This window comes from Scyliorhinus torazame, chromosome X (assembly GCF_047496885.1).
Source record: "Scyliorhinus torazame isolate Kashiwa2021f chromosome X, sScyTor2.1, whole genome shotgun sequence".
NCBI classification, from domain to species: Eukaryota; Metazoa; Chordata; class Chondrichthyes; order Carcharhiniformes; family Scyliorhinidae; genus Scyliorhinus; species Scyliorhinus torazame.
This window is the reverse complement of record NC_092738.1, coordinates 32,608,556-32,628,700: the sequence shown is the minus strand read 5'-3', so window position 1 is coordinate 32,628,700 and position 20,145 is coordinate 32,608,556. Positions and strand designations below refer to the sequence as shown.

The window sequence follows — 20,145 nt, the reverse complement described above, 5'->3', positions numbered from 1 at the left end:
TGTCCCTCTTCGTGGAACTGTTTGTCCCTGGGGGCAGGGAGGTGGGGTTGTAAAAAGGGGAAAAATTGAACAAACTGTATGTATCACGTTTACTTTTGTACTTTGTTGTGTTGTAATGTGTTCGGAATAAAATATACATTAAAAAAAAAACACTGCCTGAGGGATTTGTTTTCATCCAGCTGGGCAGGGTTCTGTTACTGATTCTGGTCTGGTTGGTTTAGGAGAGGGTCCCCTGGTTGTACTGGGGAGGGGGAATTGGCTCTCCCTCCCAAGGCGCCCAATTGTTGGGCCTCTTGATGGTTCCTTTTCTCTTCGGCGATGGGGTCTCCCCGGCTGGGGCAGGCGTATCCTTTCTACTTTTTAGCATAAATGGGACAGGGAACTGCCCTGGATTGGTTGAGGGTGAGTGTGGGTGGAGGGGTCTGTTGGAGGTCCTTGGGGATTTTTAGTCCTGTGTCGGGAGATGCTGGGCTAGGCCAGGTCCAGTGCTGTGGCTGGTAGCTCGAGCTCTTATTCCTCACTGTTTTTCTTGGGAGGCCCTGAAGGATCATAATCCGAACATGTTGTTGTATAACTATATGGAATGATGTTGGGGTTATGTTGCGTTGTGTGATGTAACTCTCCTTTAGTACTGGAATTTTTACGTATTTCCTCTGTTTTGTTTGTCAGGGTGGGTATAAATAGTCTGCAATTGGTTTCTGCATGGGTGCAGATGGGGTTGGTTTCTGAGGAGAGGAGGCTGTGGTGTGTCATTGGTGCCTTTGGTACTGCAGAGTTGAGGGAGATATATATTGATGCACGCACGAACAAGATATGGAAAATTCATCCTGAATTCTCATGGTAATTGCAAGCAGATGCGTTGTGGGAGAGTGTGAACCATTTTACCATGTTTTCATGGCTTCATCTTGTTCCTCCCCTTATCTCTGGTGGGGCTTATAGAGGCATCTAGCTATGTCTAATGATTGTATCGAGCCAGTGATAATGTTCCCCTTTGTATTCACGTATGTGAAGCAGTATTTTCTTTCTTGCCTACTGCGATGTATTTCTTTTGTGATTTTGTTGTGTTGTTTAAAAAATGCTAAATCCTAATATACTTAGAAAAAAGCTTGGTCAAAGGGGTTGGTTTTAAGGAGCGACTTCGAAAGAGCAAGTTGGAGTGGCCTAGAGGGGAAATTCCAGAGCTTCACGTCCAGGCAGCAGAAAGCATGGCCGCTAATAGTGGAGCAATTAAAATCGAGTATGCGCATGAGGCCAGAATTGGAGGAGTGTAGGTATCTCTTCGGGTTGGAGGGCGGAAGTTGAAATCAGACATGATTGAATGGTAGAGTGGACTCGATGGGCCGAATGGCCTTACTTCCGCTCCTATGTCTTATGGTCTTATGGAAGGTTTTTTAAAAATTCATTCAAGGGTGTGGGCTTCGCTATCTAGGCCAGCATTCACTGTCCATCCCTAATTGCAGTCGAGAAGGTGGTGGTGAGCTGCCATCTTGAACCGCTGCAGTCCAGGTAGCTACACCCACAGTGCTGTTAGGGAGGGAGTTCCAGGATTTGACCCAGCGACAGTGAAGAAACAGTGATATATGTCCAAGTCAGGATGCTGTGTGACTTGGAGGGGAACTTGCAGGTAATGGTGTTCCCGTGTGTCTGCTGTCCTTGTTCTTCTAGATGGTCGAGGTACTGGGTTTGGAAGGTGTTGTTGAAGGAGCCTTGGCGAGTTGCTGCTGTGCATCTTCTACATGGTATACACTATTGCCACCGTGCGTCAGTGGTGGAGGAATGAATGTTTATGGAAGGGGTGTCAATCACGTGGGACTGCTTTGTCTTGCATGGTGTTGAGCGTGAGTGTTGTTGGAGCTGCACTCATCCAGGGGAGTATTCCATCATACTCCTGACTTGTGCCTTGTAGATTGTGACAGGCTTTGGAGAGTCAGTTCTGGAGATAGGGAAGGACAAGTATAATGGTGAGATTTGAAAGCAATGATGTGAGTTTTAAAATCAAAACGCTGCTTAACCCGCAGCCAGTGTAGGTCAGCATGTACAGGGATGATAAGAGGAATGGGATTTGCTGAGGGTTAGGATACAGGCAGGGCCAGGGAAAGAAATCATGGACTCTTAGAATCCTGTGGTTCGCACTGCTGCCTCACGGCGCCAAGGACGCAGGTTTGATCCCGGCCCCAGGTCACTGTCTGTGTGGAGTTTCCACATTCTCCCCATCTCTGCGTGGGTTTCGTCCCCACAACCCAAAAGATGTGCAGGCTAGGTGGATTGGCCATGCTAAATTGTCCCTTAATTGGAAAAAAAATTAATTGGGTACTTTTAAATTATTATTTTTTAAATGGACTCTTAGAATCCCGACAATGTAGAAGGAGCCCATTTGGCCCATCAGGTCTCCACCCAACCTCGGAAAGAGCACCCTACCTAGGCCCACTCCCCCGTCCTATCCCCGTGCATTGATCATATCCAATTCACCTAACCTGCACATCTTTGGATTGTGGGAGGAAACCGGAGCACCCGGAGGAAACCCACGCAGACGCGGTGAGAACGTGCAAAATCCACCCAGTCACCCAAGGCCGGAATTGAACCCGGGTCCCTGGCACTGTGAGGCAGCAGTGCTAACCACTGTGCCGCATCTTCCAGGCCCCTCATTCCTCACACCCCATCATGCATGGTATTGTTTCTCCCTTTCAAGATTCACCAATCACAGAAAGGTACCAGTAAAATGATAAACGGCCATTGTTGGCAACTGGATACAAATATCATCCAATATATATGTAGCATGGGTCATTAATATTAAGAGCTGCAACAATATAATGTATTGTCAGTTTGTCAGTGCATCCTATAAGTGCTTGCACTGTGACTATCAAACCAGAGTACAAAATTGTCTTTTCTTAGCACCATACAATATTGTTAATTTGACAGGAAGATATGCTATTAGTTATTGTGTGCAGACAATAATCCTGATTTTGATAACTGCCTCAGCCCTCTAACATGTTCTGCACATTACACGATATGAACACAGTGACAGTAAATTCATATTTGGGGAAGATTCAATAGTTGCAACCCAGGTCAACTAAGATCTTTTCCATTCTGTAGAAGAAGTAGAAGACTTTCTCCTGCCTTGGTGCATAATACTCTTTGATGTAATTATTTCTTGCAAGGGACATAATTGGATTCCATTTTTTAGATTCTATTTTATCAGTAATCTCAGAGTAGAAAGATCAAATGACTCCTGAGCAGCAATGTGAAATGATTGAACATAAGTCTTCACTGGCAGTGAGAAGTGTTGGAGCCCTTGGGTGTCTTTGTGTGACACAATGTTTAAGAAGCCAGAGGACAAAGACTGAATGGTTCACAACTGTATCTGTGTTTTCCCGAACAGCACGTCTGAAGACTCTGTTGATTGCTGCTTCTCACTAGAATATATTTTCAATATCTACTATCAATACAACTTTATCACAATATTTCATTCCTCAAAAAAAACCTCAGAAAAGCACCAAGGTAGAGTGGGATAATAGAAAAATCGACAAAAAGGACACTGTTGAAATCAATGGAAAGGACTCTGAGAATTATGTGCAGTGTAAAACAGGTTACTGATTCACTCCCATTACACACTCCCATTTTGACAATTTCACCCCACAAAGCCTGCTCACAGTAAACTTCCTTAGGAACAAAATAAACAGAACTCCAGCCATGATTCCACCCTCTGTTCGCAAGATAATTATGGGCGACAGAGGTCATCCAGCCCAGCTCCTCTATCTCGAATGACATATGAACATACATATTATGAGCAGGAGTATGACATTTGTCCCCTCAAGCCTGCTTTGCCACTTGATAACTTTTGCTATGTTGTACTAGTGCGACAACTTAAAAGTATTTAATTGGCTGTAAAGCGATGAGACATTGTGACAGGTGTCTAAATATCTTTCTTGCATTGCATCTGAATAAAGTAGGCAGAGTTACAGGAGCAATGTTGAAATTCTGATTCTCTGTGGATAATTAATCACAGAGCAATGAACCAATATTAAGAAAGTAGCGACAAAGATGTGGGGGGGGGGGGGATGTGTTACGCACTGAACTATGTTTGCATTTGTATTTGTATCTTTTATTGTTTTAAAACTATAAATGCCTCAATAAAATGTTTGTAAAAAAAAAAGAAAGTGGCCACAAATAAATCACTACATTTACAAAACAATTCAACTTTGTAGCTAATACAACCATACCATTCTGACTTCTCTGGCAACAACTCATAACATACCACAAATGGTACCTTCCCCTTTTATGCTAATGCACTAACCCCAGCATTGGTCAATCAGACATAAACCAGCAGATTAGGAGAAGAATGAAATATGGTTCAGGAATTCAGTGTGACAACTCAAGAACTTGATTGTTTCCCCTTCCCTCAGAAGCTGTCACACAAATTCTTTAAACACTGAATTTACAGCCAAAAGGAAAAAGTTATGAATAAACACAGCAAAAAATTGCAACATCCTCCCCCCCCCAACAGAGCCTCCCAACACCCTGTGCAGAGCCCCCCATTCTCCACTGTTCCCCACCCCTCTAATCCTCAGACCCCCCATCTCTGTAACTCCCCCCAAACACAGCCCCCACCTCTCTAACCCCCCCCCCCCGAGCCTTCCACCCATCTAACCCACTCGCCACAGATTCCCACCCCTCTAGCACCCCCCCAAAGCCTCCTGCCCATCTAATCCCCTCCCCATAGATCCCCACCCATCTAACCACCCACCTTTTTTTAATTTTAATTTTTTATTTTTTTTTAATTCTCCTCCATTTTCACATTTTCTCCCACATTTACATCCATCAACAATAAACAATAATCAGCAAGATATGTCAGTCCCCATAATAACAACAACGATCCCATCTACCCACCAACCCCCAAACCTCAACCCGCATGTTTACATAAACAAATGACAAAAAGGAATCAGGGATTACCCGTAGTCACCCTTAATCTTACACGCTCCCCCCCCCCCCCCCCCCCCCCCCACCCCAACCCCAGGTCTCCAGCTCCTCCCGTCCACTGCCTCTTGTAAAACTCCTCCCCCTACCCTCGGTTCCTTCCCTCCCAACTTTCCACCCCGGCTAGACCACTCGGACCCTGTTCTGCCAGGCTCCGATGGCCGCAGCCCCTCCCCCCACCTCACTCCCGTTCACTGGCCGGCACACACCGGCCAGCGTGGAGGCCCCCGCCCGGGTCCCTTTCCCACTTGCCCGGCCCCAGGAAAGCCCAAAGATCCCCTTTTAGCACACAAACCCCGCCTATCCACCTACACCCCAAAGAACTCTCATTTTGAGTGAAAGTCCCGTCCCTTCCCTTGTCCAAATATATACCACCTTGGCTCCTTTAATCTCTACACCCGCGCGCAGTGATACAAAAAAGAAGAAAATATAGTCATGAGGTTACATCGGCACATGGCCATTCCTCAGTTTGTCAGTTCTGCCACAGTCCTTCTGCTTTCGCAAACTCCTCCGCTGCTTCCGCCGTTCCAAAATAAAAGTCCCTGAGCTTGTAAGTCACCCTCAGCTTCGCTGGATATACAATGCCGCACCGCACCTTGCTAATGTACAGTGCCCTCTTCACCCGGTTGAAGGCAGCCCGCCTCCTTGCCAGCTCCGCCGTAAAGTCCTGGTATACACGTATACCAGCTCCAGCCCACTGCACCACCCGCTTCTGCTTGGCCCAGCTCAGGACCTTCTCCTTCACCCTGTACCTACGGAAGCACAGAGTCACTGCCCTTGGCAGCTCACTCGCCTTTGGTACAGGCCTCCACGACCGATGAGCCCGATCCAGTTCATATCGGGAGGGGTCCTCCCCCTCCCCCAGTAGTTTTGCCAACATCGTGGCAAAATACTCAGTCGGCCTCGTTCCTTCAACTCCTTCGGGCAGCCCCACAATCCTCAAATTCTGTCGCCTGGATCTGTTTTCCAGGTCTTCCATTTTTCCTCGCAGATCCTTGTTAATCTCCATCACCTTCCGCATCTCTTTCCCCATCGAGTCAAGTTGATCACCGTGCTGCAATAACGTCTCCTCCACTTTCTTCAGCGCCTCCCATTGCTCTCGCACCTCCGCCACTGCGCTCGCCACCTCCGTCCTCACCGGGGAAACCGCCTCCTCCACCAGCACACTCAAAACCTCCCTCATCTCCTTCCTCACCGTCTCCATGCATTTCGTAATCTGCGCCAACTGCTTTTCAAATTCCGCAGCCATCACCTTGGTTATTTCTTCAGCCGTAAGCAGTGCGGCCTTCCCTGGTGCTCCAGCCTCCATTTTTCCTGGTGACCCCGCGGTGACCTTTCCACTCCCCGACGGACCTCCAGCTGGTTTTTTTTCGGCCGTTTTTTTGCTCACCCTTGACATTTTTCTTTGGGGTTTTTTTCCCTCCTGTGTCTTCTCAGTGCCTCCTCCGTGCCTTCTCCCTTCTTCTGCCGCCTCCGCGGACCCTGGGACCGGGCTTAAAGCCCCGAAATTGCCGTTCCCGAGCGGGGGCTCTCCATTGTACGGCCGCCTCCCGCCCGCCGTCACCGGAAGTCGCCACCCAACTCTTTAACCCCCCCAGCGCACACACTTCTCTAACCCCCACAGAGCCTCACGGCCATCAAACCCACTCCCCACAGATCCCCACCCCCCTAACACCTCCCACCCAGAGTCTCCTAGCCATCTAAACCACTACCACAGATCCCCACCCCTCTAAGGCCCCCTAAAGCTTCCTGCCCTTAGTGTCCAAAATTGCCCTTAGTGTTGGGTGGAGGTGTTGACCTTGGGTAGGGTGCTCTTTCCAAGAGCCGGTGCAGACTCGATGGGCCGAATGGCCTCCTTCTGCACTGTAAATTCTATGATAATCTATGATTAATCTAGGACAAAGGTTCGGCACAACATCGTGGGCCGAAGGGCCTGTTCTGTGCTGTATTTTCTATGTTCTATGTAATCCAATGTGATTAATCTGCCCATCGCTGGGGCTGTTTAGCACAGGGCTAAATCGCTGGCTTTGAAAGCAGACCAAGGCAGGCCAGCAGCATGGTTCAATTCCCGTACCAGCCTCCCCGAACAGGCGCCGGAATGTGTGACAACTCAAGAACTTGATTGTTTCCCCTTCCCTCAGAAGCTGTCACACAAATTCTTTAAACACTGAATTTACAGCCAAAAGGAAAATGTTATTAATAAATATACCCAGCAAAAAATTGCAACATCCTCCCCCCCCCCCCAACAGAGCCTCCCAACACCCTGTGCAGAACCGCCCATTCTCCACAGATCCCCACCCCTCTAATCCTCAGAGCCCCCATCTCTGTAACTCCCCCCAAACACAGCCCCACCTCTCAGATGAGAACTGGAAACACCAGGTTTCTGTCCCATGGAGAAGCCCAGGTGCATTCCTACATGGGCCATAGGAAGGTGGAATGTTCATCTGTGCCATTGAAAGCCCACAAAGAGGTAGGGGGGATAAGATAGTCTACCCACACTGTACTTTCTGCAGTTCCCATCTCTGACGCCAAGTGACCTGGACATCGGCAAGTCACCACGATCCAGGTGTCTGGATTGGAGAAAGTTATGCCTACAGAGGCCTCCTGGCGTGTGCAATGGACAAGACCATCCCAGAAACACAATTTATAGACCCCCTGGTCTGGAAACCAGGCCAATCAACACTCAGCAAAAACCATCGAAACTGGACCTATTGACTGCTCACCAATGCAGTCTGCCAGCACTTCCTTTGCCCCCTCACCTTTCACCCAAACCTTCAGTTCCCTCAATGGAAAGCCGAGTTACAAAATGAAGGGTTGCCAACCCTCCAGGATTGGCCTGGAATCTCCAAGAATTGAAGATCGATCTCCAGGACATAGCTCTGGAGAAATATAGGGACATTTTTTAAAATTGGAATCATTTTCGGGGACGGATTGGGGGGGGGGGGGGGGCTGTTTGGCTGCCAGTGAAGCATCGCCCGATTGGATAATATTGGGTAATGAGTCTTTTTGCTTTCCAGTTGGTGTAGGAAGGCAGCACTTCACAAAGATGGGGATGTTGGCCAACTAATGGCTGGAGAACGGTGCATGTCCGGTGATGAAACCTCCAGGAACACATTCAATCACAGTTGGCAACCCTACTAGACTGGTGAGAACAGCCAATGCAAAACTGTCACATCCTATACCCCCAATTCTGAGCCCCATTACTCTAGGCCAGGTTTTTTCAAAATACGGGTCATTACAGAGCCTCTGGTTAATAGTCCACCAAAGGAGAAACCTAACTCAGGAACAAAGCAGGTATGGTTTTGTCAATTGTGCCAACGCAAATAAAAATGCAAAGCCTGTGTGTGTTATGTGCAGGGAAGTACTGGCGAATGGGAGGAGAAGTTTCAGATTTGAAAAGAGAAGTGGTGGGTGAAACATTCAAGTTGAGACCCCAGAGTCAGTCGTTAACATAGAGCTGACTCCAAATGAAAAGATTAAGCTGCTGTACTTGACCTGTGATAGTACATTAAAAACATGCCATAAGCCCATGAGGCTGTCAGCATTCTGGAGTAGTATCCAGTGCTGAGTAAAACAAGCATTTTGTTGCTATTGCCCTTCACAATGACCGACATGTGCAAGGTTGGATTTTCCATTCTCACAAAGGTGAAGACGGCATAAGTCTGCACCTGATATGTGCATTTCCCTCTCCTCCTGTTAAGGGCAGCACGGTAGCACAAGTGGATAGCACTGTGGCTTCACAGCGCCAGGGTCCCAGGTTCGATTCCCCGCTGGGTCACTGTCGGTGCGGAGTCTGCACGTTCTCCCCGTGTCTGCGTGGGTTTCCTCCGGGTGCTCCGGTTTCCTCCCACAGTCCAAAGACGTGCAGGTTAGGTGGATTGGCTGTGATAAATTGCCCTTAGTGACCAAAAAGGTCAGGAGGGGTTATTGGGTTACGGGGATAGGCTTAAGTGGGTCGGTGCAAACTCGATGGGCTGAATGGCCTCCTTCTGCACTGTATGTTCTATGAGTGTTTCTCTATGAGAACCCGATTCAAGTGAGATCGTGAGGACCAAGAAGGCTCCCCTTTTGCATTAAAGGTAAGCGAATGCGGCGTGTCAGCCAGGGAAACAAGTTGAAAAACACTGCTTCAAGCCCTCGAAAGGACACTGAAGTGAGAGGAAACTGCCACTGATGGGGCAAGCGACCTTAAATTGGATCAGACTGCACGGACAAGCTGCCACTGGCAACTCACACAAATAATTACAATCAGTCCTGAGGCCCAACCTTAGTCAAGCATTGGGCCTCCTGGTTCAAGAGCATGATCGAAGTCTACCGCCAGATATGTGCCCCAATCTGGTCTTGATCGATGCTGACGGAAGAATAAATATTGGTCATGACGCCAGGACAATGTCTCGTTCCTCCTTGAAATGGTGCCACAGGATAGTTTCCGACCACCCAAGAAGACAGGTGGAGGCTCATTTTAATATCTCATCCAAAAAAACAATGCTTGAATTTCCTTCAGCAAATGTTTGATCGCATTTCAAACTGCTGGCAAGCAAAATCACTGGTAAATTGTCTGCAATTATATACCAAGAGAGATAACAGACAATTCCTTTTGATTTTCTGACGATTACAGATAGTATCTTCAAAAAACTCAATCTTTTCTTAATTCAGGCTTTTATGAATTTTCACCGACGTAACTGTATTTTCATTCATTCATTTGTTAGGTGCAATTAAACCATTCTGAAAGACTGCACAAATATAGGTGAGTTACGTGCTCGGCTTGCGTTAATCAAACGCAGATTTAAAAGAAAAAGACTCAACTTGGACAGCGGTGATGTACACGGGAACAGGAAGGGGTCATTCAGCACCTCTGAGCCCAGGAGGACATTCAGCAGCCCCACCCCTTGAGGCTGTTAAACAGGAACAGGAGGAAGTCATTGAGCCCCTCCCCCTCTCAAGTGTTACACAGGTACGAGAGGAGGTCATTCAGTCCTCCATCGAGCCTGCTCCACCAGGTTCGTCAAATTGTGGTTCACCTGTATTTTAGTTGCATTTTGGTTGCGAAACTTTAATATCTTTGCCCAACAAAAATCGACCACTCAGTTTTCAAATTTTCAACCAATCCCCAGATTTGTTCGAGGAAGGCAGGGAAGAGTTCCAGATTTTCACTCAGGCAAGTCCGCACGCGCTACTGAAGAAGCATCAAGAATGGGTGAATGATGGTTGCGGCCACACTGAGAATGTGGGCCCAACTGAGACAACACTTCGGGCTAACTAAGATGTCCCCCATCTGCGGCAATCACAGATTCCCCCCAGCCATGCTGGATACCACCTTCAAAGGATGGAGGCGGGACGGGGGCACATTGACGGTCGGGGACTTCTACGTAGGGCACAGACTGGTGACACTGGACAAACTGACGAGGAAGTGGAAACTAACAAAAGGACAGGAAATGAGGCACCTTCAAATAAAACACTTCCTACGCAAGGAGACTGTAGGGTACCCCAGAGCCCCAGAAAGCACACTACGAGAGGACCTGATAGGCACAAGCAGCAAGGAGGGTGGGGTGGGGGGGGGGGACCACTCTGTGGGAAAATATACTGACAGTTACTGGACAGAGCTCGAACACCACTGGACGAGACCAGACAAAAATGGGAGGACAAACTGGGGACAGAGGTGGGATGAGAACTCTGGAGCGAAGCACTGAGCAGGGTGAACTCCACCTCCTCCTGCGCAAGGCTAAGCCTAATGCAGCTCAAAGTGGTGCACAGATCGCACCTGACCAGAACCCGAATGAGCAGGTTCTTCCCGGAGGTGGGGGACAAATGTGAACGGTGCCAGAGGGGCCCGGCCAACCACGTTTTGGGCTTGCCCCAAACTTGCTGGGTTCTGGACAGCCTTCTCCGAGGCAATGTCCAAGGTTGTGGGGGTGAGGGTGAAGCCATGCCCAATAGTGGCAATCTTCGGGGTATCAGAGCAGTCAGAGTTACACATGGGGAAGGGGGCCAACGCCCTCGCTTTCGCTTCCCTAATCGCACGCCGGAGAATCCTGCTCGGCTGGCGATCGGGAGCACCACCCAAAGCTGCAGACTGGCTCGCTGACCTCTCGGAATTTCTCCAACTGGAGAAGATTAAGTACGCCATCCGAGGGTCAGAGGAAGGCTTCCTGGATACTTGGGGGCAGTTCGTCAGCCTGTTCCAAAACTTGTTCGAGGCCAGCAACGGGGAGTAAGTTAAGAAAACGGGAAAGAGAGGAAGAAAAGGAGGGAGGATAGGGGAAAAAAAACAAGATAAATGAGGAACCAATGGAATGTGCAACCCAGGGGGGGGAGAGGAGGAGAAGAAAGAGGGAAGGTGGGAAAGCCACGAAAGAGGAGAAGAGGTGGGAAGGGGGTAACCCCCCCTCCTCCCTGAACACAAAAGCAAACACAGTCAAAGTCGACGGGGGGTGGGGGGAAGAGGGACAGGGGGGCACGTAAGGGAGGGGGGAGAATAGAAGGGACCATAGGCCAAGTCAGAAGGTGGCAAAATGTATACGAAGTTAATTAAAGAAAGGACAGAATAAACCTTTCTGTACAATAAAGTAAATGAACGCAGTTAAGAAAAATGTATATATACACAATTGTTTATAAATATGGAAAATGCCAATAAAAAGAATGGGCGGATGAGTCCTGCAAGAAGAAGAAGCCTTTGCCAGGGTAAAGCGATGGCCGTCGACGTCAGGGTTGTTGAACCCTCAAAGCCACTTTTGGTCACTTGCCCAACACCTCACCATATGGAATCGTGGCAGCATTATGCCACCACATGGATGATGGACAGGAAAGACTGATAGCCGATGTTTCACGGACTTTGGCTGCTATGGAGCGCAACTATGCCCAGATTGAGAAAGAAGGGCTCGCCATCGTCTTTGCGGTGAAGCCAAAACTAATTTTCCCTTCGAGGCGCCTCAGAAAGCCAGCGGAGGACTTCCTCCAGGTTGCTCAGGTGCTCCTTTTTGGTGGCTACGATGACCAGGGCGTCATCCAAGTAGACCACCACTCGCAGTAGTCCTTGCAGGATGTCCTCCACTCGGGATGCTCTCTGGAAAATAGCGCAAGCCGATGACACTCCGAATAGCAATCTTCTCTGTATGTATTGATTGTCATGAATTTTCTGGAATCTGAGTCTAGCTCCAATTGGAGGTACGATGACTCATATAGAGTTTAGAAAAAGAATGTCCTCTATTCGCAGCATCAGGTATTTGTCCAAACGAGAGGCTTTGTTTACAATTATCTTATAATCTTCGCACAAGTGGATGGTTTTATCTGGTTTCAGTCCTGGGACGACAGGCGCTGCCCAAAAAGCAAGAGGTTCAGTTCATCCTCTACGTTTATCAACAATGCTTAGGAAACTGGGTGGGCCATGAAATACTTTAGTCAGGGCCTCAGGGACTACATGTATCTTGGCCATGGCTCTTTTGATTTCACCCAGGACCATCCTGAAAATCCGGTGCCAGTCAGAATGGAGCTTCTGTAGCCAATCACAGCCCAGCAAACAACTATGGGCTGCACGTTAGCACAGTTGCTTCACGGCTCCAGGGTCCCAGGTTCGATTCCCGGCTTAGGTCACGGTCTGTGCGGAGTCTGCACGTTCTCCCCGTGTCTGCGTGAGTTCCCTCCGTGTGCTCCGGTTTCCTCCCACAGTCCAAAGATGTGCAGATTAGGTGGATTGGCCATGCTAAATTACCCTTAGGTTAGGTGGGGTTACAGGGATAGGGTGGAGGTGTGGGCTTAAGTGGGGTACTCTTTCCAAGAGCCGGTGCAAACCCGATGGGCCGAATGGCCTCCTTCTGCACTGTAAATTCGATGAACCCCGGGCTGGGGCACCAAACTATTATCAAGGGCAGCCTGACTGACTGCACGTAGACAACTGGGGTTATTGTTGTACCCACGATGGCCAGGAGCTCCCCCGTGTAGGTTGCCAATGTCACCTCGGTGTCCCGCCAGTTCAACTGCTTGATTACTATCCTGATCTTTTCAAACTCTGGCATCCTATCACCGAGACTGCGGCCCCCGTGTCCAGCTCCATTTCTAGCGGGTGACCATTAACCTGGCCAGTGATTTTGATGGGGGGCAACCCGCGGTGTGGCGATGCAATTCAATTGCATGCATTCGTCCTCGTTGGGCTGCTCTATGTGCATGGTCCTGGCTCAGGCAGGTGCCTCTCTCTTGAGCAGGGCGACGCGCTTGCTGGCTGACCTGGCGTTGCCCATCTCTGCAATTTCCCCGGCCACAGGAGCCGCACATCTATTGATTCTGGGGAGGTGCCGCGCCTGGTTGCAGCGGCCCTCAGTCAACAGGTCTGGTCCCGACAGTATTCGGGCAAGGGCGGTGTCCCAGAGGTCCACTCCTCGTCTGAATGGGGGCATCCTACGCTATTCACCTCCATCCCTGGAGCTCCTGGACTCCTTTCTCTGCACGCTCCCGAGAGAAGGAGATCTCAACAGCCTATTTTAGGTCCACAATGGCTTGGCCAGTAATTTCCGCTCGGTGGCCATGTTGTTTACACTGCATACAAGGCGGTCTCGTAGCATCTCACGTAGGGATGGCCTGTAGTCATAGTGTTCCACCAGTTTGCGTAACCGTACTAAAAACTCCCTAACGGGGAGACTCCCCCGGGGTTCTCTCGGTAATGCTAAATCGGCATGGTTGGATAATGACTGACGGTTCGGGGTCGTTATGATTTGTCATGAGCGGCACTAATTCCTCAAATGTCTTGGAGTCTGGGGCGCAGGGTAGATTAGGTTCTTCATGACACTGAAAGTGGAGACATCAGAGGCGGTGAAAAGAATCACCTTCTGGCGCTCTTCCCCGGTAATTGCGTTTGCCCTGAGGAAATAGCGCCTCTGCGTACTGAGCCCAGTCTTCCACACACACATCAAACGCATCTGGTCTACCAAAGAGCGGCATTTTTGCAACAGTTGCAAACCTTACTCCTGAAACAGCAATAGGCTGAGTGGCCAGCAGCACCGTCTGCAGTTCCATTTTATGCTCGTCGCCAATATTGTAATCAATGAGGAGTCCCGAAAAGGAGAGACAAAAATAGTTTATTGCCTACTCTTGCTAGGAAATACAATAAAAGGTTAGTTCAAGTCTCAGCCGCGACCATACTGAGATGCCGGTCTTTATCTCGGGGAATTAACGATCCCACTGGGCCTCCGCCCCTCAGCGGGGGAACTCGTACCCCACGAACCACGGAGATCAATCGGGTATGGTCGCGGCTGAGACTTGAACTATTACCTTTTATTGTATTTCCTCGCAAGAGTAGGCAATAAACTATTTTTGACTCTCCTTTTCAGAGATTGATTACAATATTAGCGACGAGCATAAAATGGAAAGAGCACCCTACTCAAGCCCACGCCTCCACCCTATCCCCGTAACCCAGTAACCCCACTTAACCTTTTGGGCCACTAAGGGCAATTTAGCATGGCCAATCCACCTAACCTGCACGTCTTTGGACTGTGGGAGGAAACCGGAGCACCCGGAGGAAACCCACGCAGACACGGGGAGAACGTGCAGACTCCGCCGGTGACCCAAGCCGGGAATCGAACCTGGGACCCTGGAGCTATGAAGCAATTGTGCTAACCACTCGCACAACATCCATCACCAGTTTTGAAATAGAAAAGGTTCAGCTGATAGTAGAGGCGGGGGAAATGTAATTCTATGCAAAACATAGCAATATCACCCTTGCTGCCTGAAGAAGAGGCTATAATCTTTTCTGACAGTCCATGGACTCCACCCACCCATTCTGGTTCATGACGCCTGTCTCTTGTTTGCTTCTGAGTCATTGGTGAAGGTCTAACTGCTAGGTGCAAAGTTACATATGTCTTTAAATCCGGCAACACCTTGATTGTAAAATTCTCATCACTCCGTGATCCTCGCCAATCCCTATCTCTCTAAGCTCCTCCAGCTCTACTCTGCACCAAAATATCTGTGCTCCTCCAATTCCAGCCTCTTGACCATCCCAGATTTTAATCACTCCACCATTGGTGACCCCAAACACTGGAATCCCTTTTCCCTAAATCTCTAACTCTGCCTTTAAGATGTTCCTTAAACCTTACACTTTGAGCAAGCTTTTGACGACCTTCCCCAATAGCTCATGTGACTGTCACATTCTGTTTGATAACGCTCCTATGAAGCACCTTGGTAAAGGTGCTGCAGAAATGCAAGTTGTTGAGGTACAAAATGCGCGTACTTGAAAGCTTTTGCACGGGTGCCGTTGAATCTGTGAAACTGACCCCCCCTTTCCAATATGTGACAGTTAATTCCACAGCACAGAAACCTCTTGGGCAATATTCCAATCTCATTCCTTCAAGCAGTTTAGCAACACAAGTACAGCATTCGAGGCAACTTAACTCTCACCCACCACCCACACACTTTGACAAGGAATGCAAAAGCATCTTATCATTTGGAGCCGATTCCTTTCTTGTCTGTGTTTTAAGAACAGCTGCACTGCTAACTGGAGATAAGAAGAAGCCAAGAGAGGCAGAAGAATTGACAGGGAAAGGAAAACAATGGGGGGAAAGGTAGAAAATACGCAAGGGGACTAAAAAACAGGATTAGAAGAGATTGATGTAGGACAGTTAAAAGAAAAGTGAACAAGTGTATTTGGAAAGCTTGAAGGAAGGTACAAGTTACGCAGCCAACTTTACGTTACATAAAACTCACAAATTTACGCGTGTGTGCAACAACTATTACAAGGTTTACATAACATCTACAGCACAGTCACTAACCAATCTCCACTTTTCTGTTAAAAGACAAGCAGCAGAATGAATGACACTGTTATGTCTACAAATTGCAGTCAGAGTTTTTCACTTTCTGTTCTCTCCTCCACATTGTTAAAAGCATTAAGATATCAGGATATTTTCACCATTGCCTTCTGGTACCTCACCCGCATCGCCATTCTTCCTCCAAGAGCCTCAACAGAGCAGGAAAAACTGTCAACATGAGCAGGGGCGTAAAGCGGATAGTTGTGGGTCAAGTGGCTGTTACAAAGACAACTCAATCACTCAGTCTATTGGTTTCAATCAAAAATAACATCTGTTCAGGGAAGAGGATATCTGGTAGCCAATCCACTACCACCCCTTCATAGTTGAAAGCTTTGCCCCACATCAACGGGCTATCTGACTTGATCTAGATGGCATCACAGACTAGCCTGATGTTTGTCGTCACCCAACACAAGCTTCCACATTCAAGTCACAGAATAGTGGTCAGGATGTGGGCACCTTAGCTGATTTCCCCCCTCCTTATTCCTGTGAGGTGATCACAGGTCAAAAATCAAATGTTCGTCGGGCTCAGTGTCACAACACTTTTCTTCATTCACCTGTCAGAGCAAGGGCCAACCAATTACTTTCCTTTAAAACATTAGCGGTGACTCAGCTGGTAGCACTCTCACCTCCAAGTCAGGAGGCGGAGGATGCAAATATCAATCCAGAGACGAGAGCACAACATTTAGACTGATACTCTCGTACAGTCTTCAGAGTGCTGTGCCTTCAGAAGTGGTCTTTCAAATGAGACATTAAACGGAGGCCTTGTCTGTTGTCTGGTGGTTGTAAAAGATCCTGTTGCATTATTCAAAGAAGAGCATGGGCATTCTCCCTCAATCCCTGGCCAATATTTATCCCACAAATAACATGACTAAAACATTTATCCCATATACAATTTGACCGCTGTGGTTCCTACATTACAACAGTAATTATCTTGAAAGCTATATTTAGCTGTGAAGTACTTTGGAATGCCTGAAGGTCATGAAAGGCACTATATAAATGAAAGTTCCTACTTTCTTTCAACAAAGATGCGGTTTCACCAAATTGGCTGGATTCAGAATCAGATTAAGTCGCCACCAGCCAGAAATGGCAATCAAGGAGGCCTGTACCGGCCTCCCCGAACAGGCGGCGGAATGTGGCGACTAGGGGCTTTTCACAGTAACTTCATTGAAGCGTACTTGTGACAATAAACGATTATTATTATTAAATTATAAACACAGCAAATCTGTACAGAAGGGGATTTCCAATTCTACAAGAGGTTAAAGTCCTAGACTCAGAGAGATCACTCCAAGGTAGAGTTAATAGGGAATGACCATCGAATTTAGAGTATAAAAGGTAGCTATTTTGCCTAACTGGTCTGTCCTAGCATTTATGCTCCACAAGCATCTTCCCTACTTCATCTAGCTCCATCAGCATTTCCTTCCATTCCTTTGTTCCACATGCACTTATCTGGCTTTCCCTCAGCAAATGTATAAATTCCCTTTTGTAAACTCGCTTAGAAGTATCTACATGATGATCAGTTGTGTAAGCAATTAACACATGTACCTCTTTCATGCTGGAATTTGTTTTAAACCAGCCCAGATTGATGAGGTGAAAATCTCCTCTGCCTGCTATCTGCAGGTCCTATGTAAAAAGCCTATTGAGCAGATTTTGTCCTGTTCCTATGGGGCATGGGCTTAAAGCACAAAATTAATGGCAATCTCACTCTGAGGGGCCACAAAATGGCTGGTGTGGAGAATGGAATTATTGCCCTAGTACAACAGAGGTTCCAACGCTGACAACACCCAATGTGGCAGCATAAAATTTACCAAGACCTGCTTAGATGCCAATCCTGCCCTCAATTAAAAAACAAAGGGAAAAATAACACTGCTCTGTATCGGAAACACAAAAAAAAGGATCTGCAATCAGCTGTGTGCAGATTAAACTGTTGCAAATAGCCACGCTGTAGAATATAATGCAACTGTGAGACTACAAAGTGGGTGGGGTCAGTGGCTATTTTGAGCATTGCAACTGTTGCCAGACTCATGGTCTTGAAAGAAACATTTTTTCAGGGCCATGGTGGTGATTGGGAGGGTGCGGGGAGGGAGGAAGTGCAAGTAATTGGAACAAATAGAATATCCCTGTGTCACAGGTCAGATGGGCCGAATGTCCTGCTTCTGTGCTGTATAATTGTATGAAACGTACAGCGCTTTGAGCATAATGTTATGAAAATTCACTACTGATCCCAAGAAATCAGAAACAAACTTCTCTGAACTCTATAAACGCACATTCACAGCCAATACAATTTAACGGAAAGAGATGCATTAATTTTCTCGCTAGCCAAAGTTAGACATATATGGCATTTGTCTACAAATCCAAGATTGGTCTATTTCGGTCCATTAGAAAAGAGCTAAACCTTGTCCTAATTTGGTTTACAGTTATTCCCCCACCCACTCCCTATAAAATGGCACAATATGCAGGGTAAAATACATTTTGATGTTCCACCATTGGCTTCTTTAATGAAACACAACTTCAGGACATCCCAAGGCATTTTACAGCCAATGAAGTATTATCAAAGTGTAGTCACTCTTGTCATGTCGGAAACACAGCAGCTAATTTGCACACAGCAAGCTCTCACAAACAGTGATGTGATTGTTTTTATTCATTCAGTGGATACAGGCAACACTGGCTAGGCCAGCATTTATTGCCCATCCCCACTTTCCCCTTACCACCTCCTTGAACTGGTGCACCCATTGCTATTAGGGAGGTGGTCCAGCATTTTGACCCAGCGACAGTGACTAGGTAATTGGTTTCTAAATATTGATGGAGGGATAAATATTGGTTAGGTCACAGGAGAACTCCCTTCTTCTTTTTCAAAATAGCACCATCAAGATCTTTTACATCCACCTGACGAAGCAGATGGGGGCCACAGTTTAATATCATTCAAAAGACGGCATCGCCAACAGTGCAGGAGTCCCTCGGCCAATTTTCCCCTTCCCACCCGACTGGAGTGTCAGTCTGCCTGGATTATTTTATCAAGTCCCTAGACTAGGATTTAAATCCACACCTTTTTCTAACTCAAGAGGCAAGAATAATACCATTAAGCCACATATGGCACTATTATACCCCATATGTGCACATGTGGCAGGTTATTATGGTCTACCCCTCCCCCATTCAGCATGAACCATCATCAAGTTCTCACTACGATGCAATCTTCAACCACAAGTCAGAGGCACAACACAGCAGAAAGCCAAACTCTGACCAGTGCTTCACTACATCTCCTAGGTGACAACATCAGATATTAATATTTACCATTATTGAATTTGCTCTGCTCCATAAAATGAGATTTATCAAATACGATTCCACTCATTGCAAAACTGACTGCAGCTGAGCATGGTGGGGGCGGATTTACCCTGGTCACTTAATGTGCTTACAATTTCACGGGAATAGCACACACAGGAAATCTGCCCACCACGTTCACAATGTCACTGAGGCACAGCAACCAATAGGAAATGTTCCCCTGACATCAGAAAATCCACTGGTCCTCGGGTTACAGATACCGTGAAACAGGTTATAGCGGCCACAGCTAGAGTGGTCACAGCTTAACACCTCAGTTCATATCTATACCCCAAGAGGCAGTAGCTCACATTCTTGGGTCAAATCGGGGGGGGGGGGTGGGGGGGGGGGGGGGTGGGGGGGGCAATGTTAACCTAATCCACCTGTCAGGAATCTGATGGCTTTACACCCTACCCAATATCACTCTACTCAAATGGATGGGGTCAGGAACCCATATTGCAGCCAATGGATTTCCTGTTGGGAAAGTGAGATTAAAATTGTTCCTGGTGGGAAATAATGGACAATGTTACAAAACAATGATTTTCTCAAATAGTTTACATAACCTCGTAAACAGAGATATGACTTACCTAATTTTAATTGAACCAAGAGACAAAATCAGATTCAATCTCTATACAGATTTCAGGAACAAGGAACAAGATCCATCTTGTGCTTGGGCATTCTCAACATCATCAAGTCCCAACATTAGGTCTCAGTCCCATTTTCCTGCTGGGCTCTTCGACTTTCAGCTCCCCCCCCCCCCCCCCTCTCCAAACTGATTTTGGTCAGTCCTGTAAAAAGGACCTTTCCACTCTGACCATGTAGGTTCTGATAAAGGCACCATTCACCTTTTCCCTTCGTACGCTGATCAACCTGCTGTGCATTTGTAGCATCTTCTAATAACAAAGCAGTCCCTATGTTCGAGTGCTATTGCCACTGGTTTCAAGCGACAGCCTTCTGATATACTCAAGCCAATGAAAGCAGTGAAAACTATCTTCGAGTCACCGAGGAAGAGGAGGCCATTCAAGGGGCTGGTTTAGCACACTGGGCTAAATAGCTGGCTTGTAATGCA

General features: G+C 47.5%; 1 protein-coding gene across 1 annotated transcript in view; it reads right to left on the bottom strand.

The window, feature by feature from the left end:
* marchf9 (membrane-associated ring finger (C3HC4) 9) overlaps positions 1-20,145 on the bottom strand; it is a 74,749-nt gene that overhangs the window by 54,129 nt on the left and 475 nt on the right. Inside the window, exon 2 of the mRNA XM_072493629.1 lies at positions 17,157-17,266. Coding sequence (XP_072349730.1) covers positions 17,157-17,266 — 110 coding nt within the window. The remainder of the gene's footprint in view (positions 1-17,156; positions 17,267-20,145) is intronic.